Here is a 21,869-nt window from a genome sequence, read left to right as displayed (position 1 = left end):
GTTTTGGCATCTATGCATGTGTTTAAATGAGTTATTAGGAATTTCTGAACCAGTCCTGCTGGTTATTTTAAATAACTAATAAAGGCAAGAATAAAAGGGAAAAAAACATGCTTTTTGCGACTGACCTAAAAGCACTCGTACTATACCCTATTATTAAAAAGTCTTTTTTCCTCCAGAACCCTTGCCATAACATTTCATCTGTGAAGCCCCAAAATAATTTCAGTCCTACATTTCAGCCGAGTTGAATTTTTTTTCTTTCAACTGAGCCAAATGTATCATTTTAATGGGGGGGAAAAAAATTCAGACGTGACCTTTCCTTTGTTTCTGCGGATCCCTTTCGCGGCCACGATCATAATTAAAAAGGAAGACCTCATAAGCTGTGACCTGTCCCACCCTGGGGTCCGCAGGCACCTCCTGATGAGGATCATCCATTACGGCTCATATAAGAGCAGCTTTATTGCAGCCTGCAGGCCCCCATCTAACGTATTGAATCATTAAACCTCAAATCATGGACACTTTGCTTGTGAATAGTTGAAGGTCCCATTAGGGGCAAAATGTAACCTGTAGGTGCACCTGTCAATTAAACCGGTAATAAATCTCATAGTCTTGATAAAAAGGGCTTGATTTATATGTTGAAATAATAGGCAAACCTGGTCTGAGCGCCACCCCCAGAGAGAGCTACAAAAGGGCCAGTTGAGTTCTTTATTTCTGCTCTCCACCCCCCCACCCACCCCCCACACCCATCTAGGCCGGCAGCTGACCATCTTCAACACCCAGGCGACCATCACGATAGGCGGCACGGACCGCGGACGTCCGTACCAGGGTCAGCTGACAGGCCTGTATTACAACGGCCTGAAGGTGCTTACCATGGCGGCAGAGCGCAACGCCAACATCCGCACCAACGGCAGCGTACGCCTGGTGGGCGAGGTGCCCTCCGTGCTGGGCGCTGCCACCACCACCCGCATTGCCGCCCGAGATGTCCACCACCTTCATTGAGACTACCACCACGCTGTCCACCACCACCACCCGCAAGCAACGCAGCTCTCCCACCATCCAGGTACCGGCACTGGGAATGCTGGGAAAGCCCAGGGAGGGGAGGGGGGCTGCTAGATCCTGTCACAAACTATCTGTGAGAACAGCGCCTGAAATCCCAGGATGGGCTCCGTCGTCACCCTCTGCAACACTGAGCCCGTCCCGAGCCACATTACTTAAATAAAATATCAGCCAGCGTGAAGGCCGGCTCTTCAGGCTCCTCAGGGGAGCGGCAGCGAGAGACAGAGGTTGTGAGCCTGGAGATGGCGCGTCGCCCGCAGGATACCTTATGCCGGCTCTGTCCCCAAATGCAGCGCTTTACCAGTCCTGCGTAAAGCCCACTGCATCCTGCCCCTATATTCAAGAGGGCTTCATTAATGGGCGACTTTACCTTCCATCTCCCGTCGCCTCTGTGTTGCCGGCAGCGCTTCCGTAAATAAGTGCCTAACCCACGCCGTCCCGCCACTGTCGCCATCTGTTTGCCGCTCTGCAGCGTGCAAGACAGGCATGTCCACTTGCATGTTGTGCAGCTCCGGTGAAGTCAGACACTGTGCATCGCCCGTGTAATGCTTTCATCCTACAGCTGTGCCTCCTCGTCCAGCTTTCTTGTCCACGTTTTTTTTTCTTTTGCTCGATTACATTTTTTCATTGCCTGTGAAGGTGAGACTCCAGTAGATGCCCCACATTTTATCGTCCTGCTGTTACTATGGCCACCTTAGCTCATGTCAATAATGGCATCAGATACATCGTTAAAAAGCAGCCAGCATACATCTGTCAGTCTCTCTGTCTATTTCCATTTATCCATTCACTGAAGCTGTGATTTGCTCCCGTACTAATGCGTAACATCAGTCTGACACCAGCATTCGGCTTTTCCTCATCTCCCGCGCGTGCCCGCTGGTTTTGGACAAGCCCTGAGTCGGTTCTGGCTCCTCATATGAGCACCTACGCTCTTGACAGTAAAACCGAGTGCTTTCCAAATACACATTGACGGTGAGCCAATAAATGTCAGCGCCTCGGCGAAATATGATTACAGTGCCCGTTGGTTTTTTTTTATTTTCTTTCTGTGGATGCTGAAGAACAAATGGACCTGGCGTGTATAATATTAAAGTCATAACTCAGGTCTGGGCGGCACCTCCGCGCTGACACCGTTTGGACTCTCTGCTGATCTCCTGACGCGTCGCCGCATGGCCCGCCGGTGCCTGTCGCCCCGCGGGGACGCCCCACCGAGCGTGACGGATGGGCTCCCACCGCAGTCTTTGTTTTGCCTAATGCGATCCCGCGATTTCCGATCGCCGCACCGCATTCCGGGATGATCCTGAGCTGAGAGATGACTGATTTTTTTTTTGCTGTCAGTTTGGAATAACTGGTGTGTCAACAGTCTCAAGATTTGGGGTGGGGGCTGAGTCTGCAGTTTGGGAGCCGCGGCCACATTCAGGATTGGAATTTAGATCCATGGCTGATGTTAAGGCGGCTGGGTTATGCACCAGGATTTGCGTGGACACCGGATGCTATTTTTTTTCAGAGACCTGCTGCCATGAATTTTATTTATTTTTTAAATAGCAATCGGTACGGATGTCTTATGGGCTTGCGGGCCCTAACATTCCTCTCCTTTTTAATCCTAAACCCTTTTCCTAAAGTTAAAGCCTCTTTCTTCCCGGGGCCCGGAATTCATTACGTATCCCTTCTGGGTTTATCGCTTCCCGGAGTTCCCTCCGGAAGCCCTTATTTCACTCTTATCCTCCCGTGCCGGTTATTCAAAAGGAGCGGAATGCCAAAACAAAATGCGGGTGGGGGAAGGACCCGGTGACCCGCGGGTGTGGGAGCGGGCGATCGGGCCCGGAGGCAGGAGGTGCAGGGTGCGATGGTGTCACCATGGTAACCATGGTTACATGCTGTTTCCGGCGGGCCCCTGAATATCCTACGCGCTTTGCTGCTATACGGCTGCAGAACGGAAGGGAGGAACCGGCCTGTTGTTTTATGAATAACAGCTCCAGGGGATGAGCAGGAAGCTCCCAGCGTCTAGCGAGGCTGACCCAGCATGGTGGGCTCATACAGCGCAGGTCTTCAGTACCCCTGGGGTGTCTCTGGCAGGGGGTAGCCGCAGTTAGCCGCTCGCTAGCCAGGGCTAAATCAGCGGTCGCCCACAGAGGAGCCCGAGGCCTGACTGATATTAACTTTATTTTCGTGTTCCGGGTTCGGGAATGAATACCGCCAGAGATACCAGATAACAGTCATATTAGCCGAGTGCTGAACAATCTCTGCATGTGGGAACATGTCGCTCACAGCCAGCGCCGCTGCCCGCATGCCGCGATGCTGATGCTGAGGTGTCGTGTACAGTACTCTTCCCCTGTCGATGTTTGTCGTGCACATTCTCGATTAGCTGCACTCGCACCTCCTAGCGGCGATGAGACGGATTCTCAGTGGCTGGATATGCAGCACTGATTTCCAGAGGAGATACTGGCTCTCAGAGCCTCTCTGTTTGCCAGCACACGCTTTTCAAGTGTCATCAGATTACAGAGGACGATAAGGCCTGTCTCCGGGGTGTGACAATTAATTAGAGTAATCTTCAGGCTTGTCCTACTTCTCTCCTGTGCGTTTCCCTAAATATCGCCGCTTCTCTGTCGATATGTTGCTGCTAAAAATGGCAAAAACTCAGATTTTAAACTGGAAATGATGTTTTAAATCAAATGTGTCAGAGTCTTGGATTTCTCTCCTGTTTTCATGTTGTATAGAATGACCCCCACAGGCTGCGTATTGAAATATATCTCAGCACATCATTCCGAAAATCCCTAGAGGATCAAGAGATGGTTTCTACCACACGGCAACAGTCTCTCCGTGCTGGGTCCTTTGATCGTGGTTATAAACAATGCTTGAATTACTCAAGTGCTCTATTCCTGCATTGCCGCTGCTCCCCAGGTCACTTCCTGGAATTGTCGTCATCGTTTCACCTGCTTAATAGTGCCGGCCATCTTACAGTAAATACCATGCCTCTCAGCGCAGTGACTAATCCTCCGCTTCTGTCTTATAATTTCGGATGAGAGTTCGAGTCCAGCTGCTGCCACATGTGTCCATGCAGCCGTTTGGGCCAAGAGGACCACTGCATCATCGCCATAATTATTTAATTAAAGAATGAGGAATATGAGCAGACAGGTGAAGCTTTATATAAACGCGTGCATTTGCTGTAAGGACAGTGCCCCCCCTCCCCCCCTTTCCTGTTTTTCGGGGAGCTGTCTGATTGGACAGGACCACACACAGGCCACTGTGATGCAGTCAAGAAGGTTGTCGGCCGTGTTCATCTTCCCTACTTAATCGTTATCTGCCCCCGAGGATCATGGGAGGAACGATTCGATCAATTTCAGCCTGCCCCTTAGGCCTTTGTGTCGCTTCCGTCATTTCGACTTGGTTTGGCAGCAAAGTTCACTGCTGGATCTCATAGGTTAGGAGCAGGAGGAGGAAGAGCTGGACATTGCACTTCGTTGGGTAGGAACACAAAATAAGCTTAGCTGTCTGGAAATCAAAATTTATGATCTTTTACAGTATAAAGCATTTCTGGTCTCTACTGTCAGCGTCCGTTTCCATTTTTTACTGAACAAGTATCAAAATTGCTATGCTGACTAAATGTAGAAGGATTACGGTCCTCAAATTGGGGCTGATTTAACTGGATTGCAACATTGTCGGTGACCGGTGAACCAGCAAAAGGCAGCTGGACAGAAGCTGCACCAGCGATGCGGTTGGATTATTTTGCCGTCACGACTCTATGCAAACAGGGTCTCTCGAGAGAATCATGTTTGGCAAGTGAGGAACTTCAGAGGACGCGTGTTGGAGTCTCACCCTCCAGTCCTCCCCTGTCGCGGAGAGTTCAGGTACAAGGGTCAGAAAAAGGGGTTTATGCTTTAGTAATAAGGGACCATGTTTCTGACACTGAGCTTTAGGTTAATTGGGTTCAGTCGATATCATTTCCAGTCAGACCGCGTTCTGAATATGAAGCTTAGTGGCAGCATGACGCTGCATGCTATAGGCCGTTGGGTTACATTGGCGTGTGAAATACACATGCAGCACACGTGTGGCATTTCGGATTGTAGAATGTTTTCCGTCCAAGAAGGGTGGAGCTCCTAGTCACGCAAGAGTAGACCACCTTTTGAATGATGTCAAAATTTTCTGAATATATCCAGCTACTGCGTTGTTTACTGGCTACCTGGAAGCGGCAGGGAACGCAAGAAGCTGGTCGGGGCCGTGCTGCAGGTAGCGGGTATCTCATGCCGGCGAGGTTTTGTAAACAGTGCATCTCTGCCGTTCGTATCCATAACGTTATCGGCTCTGTGATATTTTACGGTGTCTTACCCGAACTGGGAAAACACCCTGAGCAAATGGTGGGAGCGTGCAGCGTTGGGCAGGCAGCCTCCATGTGGCAGGGTGCGGCGTCAGCTAGATGTTTACTCTCAGGGAGATCGAGCGTCTTGAACAGCCACACCGGAGCCCCCAGAACAAATGCAAATGCTGCACTGCAGGTGCCCCCAAAAAAAACTTTCCAGAATCAATATGTAAACGCGTGATAAATTTTAAATTTGAGGCGTCAAATTATTTCCAATCTGAATGCAGCCCGGCTGCTCCCAATCATTCTGGCTTGCCCACTGATGCATTCTGTCGCGATTTGGACCTCTCGTCATCAGCTCTGGTAGTAACGCTTCTTGAAGGGCTGAAAAACTGCAGATCCGCAGGTTACACGCTCACATCAGTGGGGTCCAGGGTATGGACTTCTCCTTAATGCTTATGTGAGATCAAATGAGCAGCAGAAACAGCAGGGCTAGAGCGTCCTTCCTCACTCTATCATGTGCAGCACCTCCAAAATATAATAAAACTTAAATGAACCGGTGAGAGAGACCAGCCTATCTCTGTACGTCGAAAGGTTCTCGTGCGCTAAGTAAGTGTAATAATTAATGCTCGAGTGAGGAAAGGCTAGTGAGCTGCTCTAATCCTTGGTTAATGCAGTTATGTGTTAAAGAGTCCTTCAGAGGCAGAGCTGTCTGTCTCTCAGTCGCGCTTCATCCTCAGAAGAGAGCTGGAGGTGCGACGGATTCGCTGCATCGCTGTGATCTTTTGGGGATCGTCACCCTGGACATCACAGTCCTCCTGTTTTGTGGCGGGTTGACCAGGGCGCCCCGCAGACCCCAGTGATGAATGTCGCAGGATTCGGGGTTCATTTTAGCTGAGGACATCGGGGACAGGAAGCTCCCAGTATGTGTTTGAATCTCACAGCCCTCAGCATCCCTCAAAGGAGCCTAATTACAGGAGCAATTAAGTTGATTCATATCCTCAGTATACATCCGTTATAAGATGTAAAGGCAGTATAATTTCATGGGTCTATTAAAAGACAATTGTGCATCGGAAGCAGGAATTGTATGTAAAAGATAACGTGGTTTGACGACGTACTTTTGTTTATTTTTTGCAGAAATTGGGCAAAGCACTTTGAATGCGCCCCTCTGTGATTTGGTGATCTTCTTTATGCTCTCCTGTTCAGAAGCTAATGGGGTCATCAAAAAGAACGTGGTCTTAATGTTCCCACAGCAAAGGGCAGCAAAACCACAAGACAGTCACCGCATGGAAGTGTGGATTAGATCGCTAGTAATGCCTGTAGACCAGGCTGAACCCGGGAGTCGGGAGGGAGCAAATTCATTTGGGAGTCCTGAGGATCATCCTGATGAGGCTCCTGTGAGTTGATACTGGGTGAGCAGGCATCACCATCACAAAGCAGAAACACCCACAGCACCCTATCAGAGTGGCTATGCTATACTCTGGTGGCTCTGCAGTAGCGTAACCCCATGCGGCCTGCATGTGATGGATGCACCATCATACAAGACATGCAGGATCTGTAACTAAGAAGGAAATATCCCCAGAGTATTGTGCTCGAACAATGAGATGGCATTTCATCTCCTTTAGTTATGTTTATACATATAATACCCTAAGTGATCTTACACAGACCTTTATTTTTGCAGTGCTAACATTAGGTCTTCTGAACCAGATCAAGATTCCGGTTTTTCCTTACAGCCACCAAACAATGCACTTGTGTCGATGTTCTTAGTTCCGGTGGGATTATTGTGCAGCCATGGTGCAAAATCCCACCAATCCCTACAAGGCTGAGGAACAGCCTGCAGAGTTAATGGCGCGGCTGCAGTCAGAAAGACCCTCAGCACAAAGGGTGTCCAGGCGTTTCCGGCAAACATTCAGGGCCACCGGTGACTTGCGATTGCAATAAGAATCGTTGAGGAAGTGAAGCACAGTGTGTGGTCCAGATACATTTCTTACAGTTCCGAGAGGAATATAACATTTGGCCCAATACTGAAGACCTTTGGAAATGACACTCTGAATACTGTAGCATCTTATTAAACATGGATAAAGCGAAAAGACTGTACCTGCACTAGTCTGCAAGGAGATGCAGGACAGGTAGTTAAGTAGATGCAGGGCAGGTAGTTAAGTAGATACAGTACAGGGCAGTAGGGGGTGTAGTAGTTAAGGAGATGCAGAGCAGGTAGTTAAGTAGATAAAGGGCAGTAGGGGTGTAGTAGTTAAGGAGATGCAGGGCAGCCAGGGGTTGTGGTAGTTATGGAGATACAAGGGGCAGCTTCCATAGTGTTTAAGAACTTGTAATATGAGGTGCTTTCTTTAAACAATGAAATTAAAGCTGCTTATTCATATCTCACATGCATCACTGCTCGTCATTACATGCCGGCCAGCTTAAAAGGACACTTTTTGTCTTGTGCTGCTATGATTCCAGGAGAAATGCTGCATGAGGGCTTTGCGGTGGTCTTCCTGCCAAAGGAGACACAGAATAAGCTTCCTTTCATGGCGAAACTGAATGAGCAGCAGCAGTCCTGCTCTCCCTCGCAGCAAATGGACCTAAAAGTACTTTTATGCTTGGGGTTTGCAGTCGGAGAGATGGGAGTGTCTGTGAAACGATCAACGTGTAAAAATGTATAAAAGTGGAAGAGCTCATGAGCTGGGACTAGCCTGGGGTTCGGTACGCTGCCACCACTCACTTTTCAGTCTGGCGGGATCCCGTCATGGATTCCGACCTTAAGCCCTGTGCTTCCTGGGACAGATCCCAATCCCCCACCCCCCCCACAAAAGCTTCACCAGAAGATGGATGGAAAGTAGTTTCCAGTTACATAATGTGACTTCATTTTAACTGGATAAAGAAGAAAAGTATAAACCATGTATTTCTGTGTGAATGAAATCGTATGTCATTAGATAATCAGTAGTCTGATGTCAAGTGAGGAATCCTTAACATTTAAATTGTTCTCGCTTAATACACCCTGATTTTAAGATGTCAGTTATGGAAGGAAAAAAACGATTCAGTGCCGAATGTGGCTTGATGGAGCCAGAGAATACGAGGGTTTTATTCCTGCATAATGATGAATAGGGACTCGGGGACATAGCAGGTCAGTCATTTCACCAGGTTCCGCTGAGAAAGTCCCACCTGTTATCACAGACAGTACTTGCTTTTGTGAGAGCAATCTTCAGCAAGGACATGAGGCGCATGGCGGCTGAATCCGGGGTGCAGTGCAAAGAGCTGCAGGGGAGGTGGGAGTGCGGTGGGGGGGGGGAGGGGGCAGGTTGGTGTGTACAGACGTGCACTTGCAATGAGGGTGAGCGTATTGGAGGGGGGCTTTCACGGGTGGGTGGGCAGCATGTGAGGGGGCTACAGCTCAGCTGGGTAGGCACTGCTCGTTTTGGGGGGGGGGGGCTCCGACAGGCCTCCACAGGCCATGCCGTACATCACTGACAGAGACTGGGAGGACGATAAGAGGGTAGATGCAAGTTTTATGAATGGGGGAGGGGAGTGGGGGGTGCATGTTACCAGGAGTCCCCAGTTAAGACCCTAAGGTATTCTCCTGGGGTGGCATGGTGGTACAGTGGTTAGCACCTCTGTCACCTGGGTTTGCAATGAGTTTAAAGGTGAGATAAAGAGTTGAGTTCATTTTTTGTCGGACAGCTTTGCGTCAACAAGTTATTTTGTTATATCTACAGAAAGTCAGGTCTTTGTTTCTTGATAAAATATTACTTTCAAAGTAATTTATTTCCCCATTTCATCAGAAAGTTTGTGGGTTTTGGGACAAATGTGCTCTGAGAATTGTCAGTGTTTATCCATTCTCCGTATTGTCCCCTGCCTCATGTTCTGTTTGTTTTCTATGAATTGAGGCTAAAATAATATTATGATGTGTGTGTTAACGGAGAAGGTCCCCAGAAAAGACACATTTTACATCTACTGTCAGTTATCAAAGGCAATTAAATGAAACATGGAAATCAGCATTTAATTACCTACAACAACAAAAGGTTCCTCCTGGGGCGATACGGGGAAAATGCTGCGATTCCTCTTTCCGGTCCGAGCCAACATCACAGACCGGCGTCGCCTTTGTCACTGTCGTCTTCACTCAGGGTGACATCGGCTAACATATTGAATATGCAATTAACCCCTTTTTCACATCACACACTCCACACACTTAATCGGGCTGCCCCAGCGAGGGCTCTTAAGCGCTGGACCCCATATCAGCGGTCCGACGCTGAGGAGCCGGTAGGCGAGGACAGCCAGTCAGCTGGCTCCGATTGGCCCCCGTGCTGCTCAGTCCACGCCTGAGTGACTCTCACGAGCTTTAAAGACGTCCTTGTGTTGACGGGGGGCTGCTTTGTAAACACCTTTGTGCATTAAATACGCCGCAGTCCGTATAAGCGCAGGGAAACAGTGCAACGAGGCCCTTCTCTGAATTTCCACATCTCTCTAATGAAATCTCTGCATACATTTTTGGACTCCTTGCCTCTTCCCTCTCTCATACTGATGTGGAGATTCTCCCTGCTGTCAATCCTAAGCTGTACTCTTTCATACCCTAAACTGATCAGCAGGTTCTTCCATCCATAACGGCAAAGGGGCTTCACATGCTAATACTTTTCCTGGACTTCATTTGTACATGACTAGCTACAGCATCTCTCTACTCTTCCTCCACAGGACGTTCCTACTGTCTTCCAATTCATTCCCCTCTGATTAGGCGTTGCCCAGGTATGGAGGTGTGCTGCTAATTTAAATGTCACTGTGGAGCTTAATCCTTCCTATCCTTCACCCCAGACTCTGAAAAGTAGGTCTGTTTCTTTATCCCCTAATACTCCTTCCGGAATTTGGTCACACAGTTTGCAGCAGTATTTGAGCCCGAACGTTCTGCATTTTTGACAGAGCTGAGCGTGTCGCGTACTCATTTCGCTGGGGCCATGGCGGAGGGGACTCCTGGGGACTCGCATGTCCCCTGTAACCTTGAGCTTTGTGGTTTGGGTAGATGATTAAAGATCTAAGATGGCCGCCACATCCTCGTGTACAGGAAAATAAATGACCCCTCTTGAAACTGCCTGTTACATTTTCCGGCAAGTTTAGTTTTCTCATATCCTGAGGTGAAAATGTTAAAGGAAAGAAAGGGCATTTTGTGTTATATTCTATGGTTTAACATTAACTTTAGCTGTACAGCTGAATGATGGGGGGAAGTCCAACCTCGCACTCTCCCAGGCCACAAGGGAAGGCTGTGGAGGCCAGAAGGACAATAGTATCTGTTGCTGGCGTGCGTTTGTAACTCTGACGGGGAGAGGGACCAGGCAGGGTTACACACTCCTGAAAGACAACCCCAGCCAGAACCACCGATTCCCCCAGCAAATACACGATATTTCCCTGTCTTTGCCACGAGGCCGAGATCGGACACGATAACGACAGCCCAAAGCGTTGCTGTCAAAACGGGGATGAGGCTGTCAGGGAGAGCAGAGCAGATAGAAAGGAGGGGATCAGGTGCCCATCAACGGAAACTGTGGCTGCTCTTACCGCCGGCCAGTTACGCGGCACACGGGTAAACATTAACTAGCTGTGTGTACAGAGGGTAATACTGTGTCTCTGGTGCCCACTGCCCTCTCGGCAGTTGGAACCTGTAGCCTCAGCGTGACAAGCCCAGTAAATAAGCTGGAAATGAACGCATGGCAAGGTCAGCGCTGTCGCCTCAAGCCGCGAGTCGGCGGTTAAAATCCCTCCCCAGCGGTATGTGTGTGTAGTTTTCCTGCTCTGCCTTAGCTGAGCGGATCTCCTCCCTGTACCCCGGCTTCCTACCGCAGTCTGACAGCTTTAAGTCTCAGTGTGAGAGTGTGTGTCCTGCGATCGACTGCCACCCTGTGCTGGGTGTTCTCCTTCTGTGCCTCAGGGCATGGGCTCCAGGCTCCCCCTGACCCTGTAGGGAACGAGAGCCAACATGCCTGCATGAATGCTGATCACGGCAGAGCATGTCAGGCAGGTTTCTGAATGTAAATGCTGGATGTACCAAGCTGCCCGGAGTCACCCTCGCTGACCTCAGCAGCACCCGGTCCGGTCCGATCCGAGTCCTGAGCAGCCCCTCTTCCAGCTGCCATGTCACATGCCACTTCTAGGACATCCACAGGGAAACGCTCGCGGTCACCTTGGCCCTACAGGCATTTTCAAGCCACTGCTACATGATTGCACATACATTACTGTCAGCTTATATGAGCTTCAGATTTCAGTCAGTTTTATGCACTCGTCTTGGACGGGGAGCGACTGTTTAAACAAACGGCCCGACGGGTCAGGACCTCATTCCAGACCGGTGAAGGACTCCGTGCTCCGGTGTCTGCACTGCTAGCCAGCCAGGTGCCGCCTGGCTCCTTCCCACATCGACGACCTTTATTATTCGCATAAGATCCATGCCACTCCCCCGCTAGGGCCCCCAGGGCTATTTCTAAGTTGCTATCGCTATCTTTTAGCGCTCAGACAGGGCTGCGCAAAAACGTATATCGAAAGTACATGCGATAAAACACGGGCTACTTATCACATTTTATAGTCAGAATTCCATTACTGTGTTTCTGATACTCTGTGGATGAATGACTGAAGCGGAGACAAGCTAAATATTATATGAATCCAGAGCACATGCTTGAATAATACAGGATGTCATGTTCACAGACATTCAGAATCATATGTGTGCTTCCATATGTTAGATGAATAATATATGTGGGACGTTCTATCTTCACGCGGCAGGCTCTCTGGGGATTCCCTCTCCTGTTGCCCTGTCCTGAATTGTAAAGTCAGGTGAAGATATTCTACTGTGTTTATACTGAGAAGAGTATGAATACATTGTAGGTTATAGAAGACTTTTAAGGTAATTCCAGTGACCAGATTCAACTGGAAGTAGCTACGCTGTGTGCGTAAATGTATTTTTTTTTAATCTCCGAATAAAAGTATAAAAAAGTAGCATCTTGTCAAATATGCGCAATGGTGCGTAATTGCAAAGTCCTGCTGTTACTGCTCAGAAGCGAGACCATCTGAAGGACTCGTAATAACGGCGGCTCAGACTCCTTAATGGAAGAAAATGGTTTGTTTTAATTTTAGAATTCAATGAACTGTAAAAGTCAGAAGGGCCAAAGAAATGTATTTCTGCTCCATTTTCAGGGAGTCCAAATGCAATCGTTTGTTTAACTGGAGACACTGGGACGTTCTGTAATGGGCTTCTTTCAGTAACTGGCCCTTTTTAGTCCGGTTCAGCTCTTTGCGAGTGTGCAAACATACTGCATTAACAAAGCCATCTTCCATGGGTTTTTTCATCCAGCAGGCCAAGCAGAAGATTGATGGTGAGCTGTGTTGAGCTTCTCCGCTTCGTGGCCATCAGCTGAGCTGTAAGAGGCAGTCGCTCTCTCGCATGCTGGTCCACACTCCCCCAGTGGGCAAAAAAATCCTGCCTGCTGTGCTGGTCACTGGCCCAGATCGTGCTCTGGCAGCTCCGAGAAAGTTATGAATTAAATGTCTAGATTTGATGGTTCGGAGCTGAACGTTAAGCCCTTTGAATTGTACAGCGATTCAGCGAAGCTATGAGGACTTGACATTCTGCATGGTTTGTGTTTTTTGTACTTTATGTATAATTAACCTTGAGATGAGGGGTGGCGAAGTTCTCCAACGAGACTCACAGCTGTCACAGTCCCCCAGGAGGGTTCTTTGTCCTGCAGGGCTCACCCTGGTATCACAGTGATACAAGTTGTATGCTTCTATCCAAAACTGCAATTTTGTCCATTTATACAGCCGTAGATTTAGCTGTACTTGGTTACTCAGGCTAATGACTTCACTCAAAGGTGAAACAGCTGAGCCTTCAGATAAGACCTATAGTATGTGTCCTTAACCATCTCGCTACCTGCCACCTCCAGCTGGAGCTTAATTCAGGTCAGATCTTGAGTGTGGATAGAGTGGGACAACCTTGTCCTTAAATCATGGCTGTCAATCTCATTTCCTATTGGATTCGCTTTGCCTGTGCATGTCTTCTTAAGAACCCGTTCATATCACACATCCTGCCCTACATCTTTTGAAACATTGCTGTGGTGAGCTCTTCAGATCGACGGGTTGACTCCTGTAGCAGGAGGACCACTCAGCATCCCTGGCTTTGCTCCGGCCACCACCTCCGCAGTTCTGCTCTCCCTACCTTTCCCTCGTCTGTAAAATGTTGAATAAAATATGCATGAAGGGTAGCACAGAGCTTGAAATCTGACCGTCCGCAGTGTCCCCGTTGTGAAGCACAGACCAAAATCAGGATCTCGAGCTGCGAAAGATTACAGGAAAAGGCTGAAGTTAAAACACACTTTGTTGGGTTCTGAAAGGATTTATTTGCAGGATTGGGTTATGTTGCGGTTGTAATCAATTTATGGAAACATTATTCCGAGCTGCAGTCCTGCTGTGTTGGTGTTGACATAGATGTCAGTACCAACTCATTTCCCAGCTTATACATTACATTATGTCCTTTGGTTTGTTCGCTGGTACTTCAGGAAATATTTTATTACTGGCTGTTTGTTGGGGATATGAAAAGAATGTACTTGTGCCAGAAGGACTCCTGGCAAGCCAGCATGTACAGCTGCGTCCCTGTGTTCTTCGCTGGCTGTCTGGCCCGCCGCACAAGGATGTGAAATCGACCTCGGACTATTAGCTTGGCGACTTTGCCCTGGCAAGGAGAAAGTAGAATGAAGCAAGGAGAAGAACCAGCCCCGGGCAGTGGCTCTAAACCAGGGGACCGTGAACACCCCCCACAGCCCCCGCTCTCCCCCAGATGGTATCTGGAGGCCCATCAGGTTTACAGAAGGATTTTCTCAGAAGGGAGAGAATATTCCAGATGCCAGTGACACTCGGCACAAATATAGCGTCACTGAAAGCTCTGCTGATAACATGGACGTTTAGGAGATACTAGCACAGGGGTAGGGAACCTGATCCATGGAGAGCCGGTGCGGGTTTTTGGGATGGCCTCTCAATCAGCCAATAACAGTGGATTCCAAGGACTGGAGTTGAGAATCGCTGCTCTATTATTGGCTGATTGAGAGGCCATCCCAAAAACCCGCACCGGCTCTGCATGGATCAGGTTCCCTACCCCTGTACTAGCAGGACTAGAATTTTTTCTGTAGTAAAGTGTTTAGTTTGTCAAATGATGCCTAATACTAAGATCCATTAGTCATTTTATAAAGTGCAGCACATTCATACGTGTTGATACCTTGACGTTCCCAGCTTGTGTGAGATTTTTAATTTATCCGACTCAACATTGCACCTCCTCCCTCCTTGAGTAAATCTGGACTCGTTTTGACAGAACGGCTGGCAAAATCTGTCTGTGAGAGCCTCTGGATTCCCGCTGAAATCAATTCTGCTCCCTTAAGCCTGTTACCTGGCTTAGACCCTGAGATCAGCCATTGCACACCTGCCACACGCGCAAGAGATCATCCTGAGTTACCCACCTTTTGTTCTCCTCCTGTTTTTTTAGCATCTCACAGTCGCCAGACTTCACTCTCTCGTCCTCGGCACCTGACTGCACACAATGTTGGAAGCGAGCTTATCTAGACCAGACCACAGTCGGCCGGCTGGCCACCCCCGCGGGCTGAAACACCTTTCTGCCAGCCACCACCCCCCCCCCCCCCCCCAAACCCTCCTCGGCCAGACAGAGGATAATGTGTTTCATTAAGGGACTCAGTAACACGTTCATGTTTCCTGCCAGTTTTGCCGAGAGCTACGCGTTGCTCCGTTGAGGAGCGAAACTCTTTAAGCATACCTTACGATTCGTTACACCCAGAACACCAGCGAAATTAGTTTTTTTTTTTTCCCCCATAAAAATAATGATCGAAATCAAGCAACTAAGAGGAGAAATGGAGCGAGCTGGCCCTGCGGCGGTCTGCGCGCCGAGGGTGCTACACACGCGTGACATGGGAGCTGCCGTGGAAACAGGAGCGTGGGGTGACACGTCTCAGCAAGACATGCGGGGTCTTTCCACACATATCTGTACCAGCTGAAAGATTTCTCATGTTCGATCGGCGGCCGTTACAATGGCTTATTTTGAGCGGAATGGGGTCGCATGTTATTTCAGTTCTTAAAATGAAGCTACCTTTGATCATCTTCATGTGCGGCACTGAGAAAGGTAGAAGAATCTTTGGCGACACTTTACTTGATGGGGCACAGATAATATAGTATCATGCTATTACTTGTGAATTAATGACAAACTAAATCTTAGTTACGTACTGATCTCATGTTAATTCATCATTAATGAATCGTGACGCATATTTTATTTGAATCAGTTACTATATTTGTTACTACATCTGCTAATTCTGAAAACCTTTGTGAAATACTGGAGCTACTGAAGGAACAAGTTACGAATAACACAAGTGAAATACTGATCTCATGTTTGTTCACCATTATTGAATGAATGAATTATTGAATCATGAACTATATTTGTTCATGATTTGTTCATAATTTGTACTTCAGTAGTAACTGAGTTATTGCTAAGTATTTGTCCCCCATCAGGTAAAGTGTTACCTAATATTCCATCTTTTCTTTTCTCAAAGATAGATATTTGCCAAAGGCAGGTTAGCAGGTTAAAGTCAAATGGCAGAGGTGGAGATTTCAGACCCAGAGAGTACAAATCCAAACCAAGATTTTGTTTCAACGAACCAGTTGTGTATAAAGAGTCATGGTCACAGAGTACTCAACTGGTTGGTTGAAACAAAATCTTGGTCTAGATTTGTACTCTCTGGACCTGAAATCTCAAACTCGAGAGACAGGTCATGTTGCAGCTCTCGTAAGAGCAGACTTTTCCATCCAGAATTCCAAGCGTGTCCAGATGAAATCCACAGTGCCGCTGAAACACAGCTGCAGACCCAAGCAGCACTGCTGTCTGCATAAGCAGAATATAAACAAACACAGCTATTGCTTTGCTGACAGTTAGCAAAAACAGCTACTCGCACTAGGTAACCAAGCGACTGAGTGTTCATTGATGTGATGTAATGTGATGTGTGAGAGTTAAACCCAAGTCCACCTTAGTCTGCTCCTGAGGCTCATGGGAGTTTTACTAAATGTTCTGAGGGCAGAAGGAAAAATTATTGGGTCAGGGAGATAACCAATCAGATTGTATAGAAGGTGTGTCCAAGCAATAAGAGGAGGCGGGATCAACCAATCCGATGTCCTGAATGCGCAGTGAAGTTAAAGGAGTCACAGTCTGGACACAGCAGACAAACAGATGCGTCATAAGCTCGCTCCTCATTTTCACTACTATAATTATAATTTTTTTAATGAGGAAATGTCAAAAATCAATTTATCAAATTCAAATTTGATCAAAAATCAAATTATGAAAACCAGGAGCTTGTGTTTATTCTTTATTGATCCCTGCTAAGATGTGCTGGTGATTTCTATTATACTTATTTTGCAATTCAAACTCTGTGTCGTTTGATAAAATTCCAAAAGATGAGGTGCATCTAGCACATTGTACGCGAAAGTTGGAGAATGAAGCAGCGAGACCGGCATGAACTGAAGAAGACTACTGACCTCAAGAGAAACAAGCATGCGGATTCTTCATTGAATGAAGTCTGAACCCTCACTTGAAGCACATACTGTACAATCAGGTATCATTTTGAGACTTTTATGAGAAGAACCAGTCTGTTGGAAAAGACCTTCATGCTTGGAGGATTTGAAGATAAAAGAAGAAGTGGATGACCAGGAAACAAGATAGATGGCCTTAATCAGCACAACAATGAAAATACCATCAGGAAACCTGAAGACAGAACATTCTGAGGCAGTTTCCCAGGCTGGGAAAACACTGTTGTTGGGATATATATATATATATATATATATATATATATATATATATATATGTGTGTGTGTGTGTGTGTGTGTGTGTGTGTGTGATTCTTTACAGAACATTTTTCATACCATGTATGTTAGCACCAGTACTCAGAATGAGCTGTGTATTATTCAGAAAATAAAATAGCTAAATAAAGATCAGTTAATTCAATACAGTCACTACCACAGTGATCCCGCATAAAATCCCTATATGTGATGACTCATATGATGTCCTGGATCAGAAATCAATAAAACAACAAAGGAAGCTTTGGTTCATTTAGTTGTAGGTCAAATACAGTAACTGTAAATTATTTGGTTCAGTTTTACTTACTTATTGAGCTAAGTTGATGTCCGCCTCATGTAGAGAACAGCAAGGTATGTGGGGAGACCTGTGACAGTGGGTCTGTACCACTGGTCCAGTGTGACCAACAAAAGCACAGGATAACAAACCAGCAGCATGCAGAGTTGCACCCGCAGCCTTATTTATGGCAGGCTGAGCTAAAGTAAAGGTCTCCTGTCTGGTTTTAAATAATAAAACCAAGGGACCATCCCTCATGCACTCTTCCATAGACCGGGAGCCCTGTGGCTGAAGGCTTTTCTGCAAACAGTGCTTTATTTTGTGAGGAATTGCAAGAAGACCTGATATCTGTACAATCCTGCTTGTACATGCCAGCCAGTACAGCACACAGGCCAGGCACTCGAGGGTACTGTAACTAAGCAGGATAATTTTAAAAGCACATCCAATAGTTAACTGCAATCCAACAGAGAGACATTAGAATACATGTAATATGGTTCTCATTTCTCCCTCTAGGTACAATTGTTGCTGTTGCATTTTGACTCCAGTGCAGGGGAAATGGTGTGCAATTTGTGCTCCCTGACAGCAGAAAATTGCAGCAGGCTAATCTGCTATATATAAATGGCTGTATTAATTTTCTGTTAAATTACAGCACGTGAAAAATGCTTTCTGTTTGCTGGTGGTCCTGAGAGTTTGCTGGATGCTGTGAGGTTATTTCGCTGGATGAGCTTTCTGTTTGTTCCCCTTATCGTCATTTATCGGCTTATTGATTTGAGCCATTGCATTCTTCTGAATAGAAACGATTTAAGCAAAGACAGGTAACACAGTCAGGTGGTAATTCATGACAGAAGTGTCTATATAAAAGCAACAAAAGGAGTCCAGTCATCACAGATGCATAAAATATTCTCACGTCTCATTTGTTTCCTGTTGAATTGCGTTGTTTTTTTTTTATAAATAAAAACACCCTATAACAGATAATGGAAACTGAGTGGGGGGGTGTGGCCTCATGTAACCTAGGGAATGTGAAACAAGTGAGTGAAATTATTAATGCTGGTTTGTTATGGCTGATGCACCTTATGCTGTCGTTGCAATAAATAATTCTGACACTTCATACCTGTCAGAGTCTCTGCCAGGTCTGTACAAGTTTATCCATAATGCTACAATGTTTCATTAATACAACAGGATTAGAATGCATGCCAATGCATGTGTGGAGTGTGTGGAATAACATCATTGGATTTGTAAGCGGAAGTGCAGCATTTATTATGATCTTCATATTAAACGAGTGTCATTGTTTCTGTGTGTAACACCCTGAAACGCCTCGACTCGGTAAATGCCCCATCTTGATGGCCGGATATACATGATCTTTAAGTGAGGTGTAATTTCCGAAAGGCTGAGAATAAACTGAAAGGATTTAGATGGATTTACTTATCAGTTAAGTGGCACAAAGTGTTAGGCTGTATTTCCAGAGCTTTGGAGCATGTTTAAGCAAGTTGATATCCTGTGGTTCAATACTGAATTTTTACTCACTGTTGGGTTTCTTAGAAAGGGGCAAATTTGGTTTGAGGTGGGTGTTAGCAACTTACAGAATTACATTTTTACAGAATGAAGAAATTATTCCATACGGCAAACCAGGAAAGCCATATTTATCCTTCGGTTGCATTCTGCAAGATATATGAATTAGTCTCGCATGACTGTAAATGGTCGCTGTTTATAATGTTTGAAATTTACAGCTGCTTCTTATACAGTAGGTCTATACTAAAATGTGCAATTTTTCCATGCTCGTTTACCTAAAAGGTGAACTAGTGATGTTCTTAAGTTGACATGGATAATCCTTATACTTCTGAGCTAGAGTCTATATAATATGGTTTTCATCATCATCTTCTGGTACCTGACCTTGTGAAGAAGGACTAAGGACCAGTCTGGTTGTTTATGAGATTAAATAGTCTAGTTCATCAGAGCCATTTGGCAGGAAATCGAAGATTACCTCAGATGGTCTCTGAAATCAGTCAATTACCTTTTTTATTGCTTTTTGCATCTGTGAGCTCCCTCTCTTTCCATCCTTTTCCACACTTAATATAAATTCAATGAATAATATTATATTTACTAAGAGCAATATTTTACAGCACTCCAGTGTGGAAATTCCTCTGGCCTGCCTGCTCATCAATGCACATTTGGATGCATTTTAATGAACAAAATCTTGGCGCCCAGCACAGTCCGAAGGGGGTGCTCACCAAGCCGCACGTGGCGTTTTTCCGAGCAGCAGGAGAGCGGCTCTTCATTAATCCCACAATTGGTTCCTGACGACGGTGCTCATGGCACTGCGGCTTGACACAGGGGGCGCGAGCCTCATCGCTCTGCGAGTCCAGGGGGAATTCCCATGCCTAACCTACGATGCATAAGTGGTTAAGTTTGCCACTAATAAGTGTGAGTACTACTGGAAAAAGCACAGCTAGCTCAGCATCGTGGGGTCAAAGGTGGCGAAAGGGACAAAGGTTCATTTGCCGTCCAGTGTGTATTTAAAACAGTCCATTTGTTCCTTGCATGCTGTGGTATATAAATATTGATAATTCTGCAAGTGTCTAAGATGGCTGAGACCCCTCCTCTTAACGGCCTGAGAACAGCAGAAGACGGAGGTGAAACATTGTAAAACTTCCCCTTCACTCCTCGAGCTCTAAAGACATTTCCGAAACGCTTAGCGGGGGAAAATAAGAAGTCAATTGAATCCACAGGAATTAGGTTATTGCATGAGCCCGTTGTTTGTAATTCATTGTCATTTCAAAAGTCTTTCTTTCTTCTTTTTCTTCATTTTGCCCTTGCCAACCACATCAAAGACAACAGACGACATCGTGTCATCGGCAGAATGTTCCAGCGATGACGAGGACCTTGAGGAGTGCGATTCAGGACATGCAGGTGTGCTGGGTTTGACTAATTCTGCTTGCCCAATCTTGATTCCTTTCATTTATTTTGCAACTGAGGATCTGACCTCAAAGCATCATGTCTCATGGACACATGAAGTGTGACTTCCAGGGATTAATTAGCTAATGCAGCCTATTTGAGGGCATTTAAATCTTCCGCGCACTGAGCTGGGAGCATACAGATGTCCCAGGTACCTGCGCTTTATAGAAATCTCCTTCAGTTAGCAATTAAAGCCTATTTAATTTATGAGCAATCTTCCTAACGTCCTCAGTTATTGCGATAAGTTACACTTGTCCATGGGTGTTCAACATGTAGTAAACATGGTAATGTATTTATACTAATTTTGTCCTCTCAGCATTTAATGAGAGCAGACTACCTTTATTTAAAAAGTGCAAAATTAGTATCTGTGCCATGTTCTCTGCAGTGATGCTTCAAAATGTATCAAATTTGAGATTTCCTCTCATGTGGTATTGACTGCATTGGTGACGGATGATACATTTTGAGATTCTTTGGAGAAAAAAAGCTTTCAGCAGAATTATGTAATATCTAGCAGATTAACTGCAATTGATCTGGTATTTTTGTATTGTTGACTCCTTTCGTTTTCCTAATTTTCGGAGGCTTGCCTTGAGTTAAACATCTTAATAGAGAACAGATATCATCGAATTTCTGTGTACAACTTTATACACACGCACATAGCTTTGTTTCAAGGCAAAGGATGGATAGGCTTTTTATTTTTCAAATAGAAACTTCAAATATTGTGCCAAGATAAACATGAAGTGAAATCATAATTAGCGTTTATTTTCCTTCAAACAATTTCTTAAAGAAATTGGTTTTGAATCCAATATAAAATGTTTAAATTGTGATTTACACAAGGCTGCCACTCAAGTCCCTGCAGTTAAATGTTACAGAGAATGAAAGAGATGTTTTACTGAATTTTGTAAATTCGAGTTAGAGATACTCGATTTGTTGCTCCTGTGAGGAGCAGCCTTAACAGCGAACATCATCCACCAGAATGGAGGCGTCTCGTTGTGTAAAATGAATCAGCACGCACATCTATACTCAGTCCAACGCACATTTCTGCACTTTCGTAATCAGTTTCAATTTTTTTTTCTTTAGCAATTACTGTATCTTATTTGTCGTGGCATTTCTGTTCGTCTGCTGAATAAAATATGTAATCAGCTCCTAAGTAGGACACTCGTAAGTAAGTAAGACAGAGGACTCCCATATAATCTCTTATAAGAGACCGCATTTTGGGAATTTTCGGAATAAGCATAAGGCATCATTGGAAAACAAGTTTTCCAGACATGAATGGCAGCTGTATTTTTTGAGTATTTCCTCATGTTTATCTGTCAAGAGATCAATTCCCCAATAAATATGTAAAGAATTATTTTAAAAAGGTTAAACTATTTTTAATATTTCCCATAGTTCATAGTTGTATTATCAGGGCCCCCCCCCTCCAGTCATCCAGTCACTTTG

General features: G+C 45.9%; 1 protein-coding gene across 1 annotated transcript in view; it reads left to right on the top strand.

Annotated features, from left to right (window-relative positions):
• LOC125714961 (neurexin-3a-like) overlaps window positions 1-21,869 on the top strand; it is a 280,661-nt gene that overhangs the window by 243,732 nt on the left and 15,060 nt on the right. The window contains 3 exon segments of the mRNA XM_048986129.1: window positions 749-959; window positions 961-1,057; window positions 20,309-20,387. Of these exon segments, the coding sequence (XP_048842086.1) occupies window positions 749-959; window positions 961-1,057; window positions 20,309-20,387 (387 nt within the window).

Source organism: Brienomyrus brachyistius, chromosome 19 (genome assembly GCF_023856365.1).
Source record: "Brienomyrus brachyistius isolate T26 chromosome 19, BBRACH_0.4, whole genome shotgun sequence".
In the NCBI taxonomy this organism is placed as follows: Eukaryota; Metazoa; Chordata; class Actinopteri; order Osteoglossiformes; family Mormyridae; genus Brienomyrus; species Brienomyrus brachyistius.
This window is presented reverse-complemented; position numbering and strand designations above follow the sequence as displayed.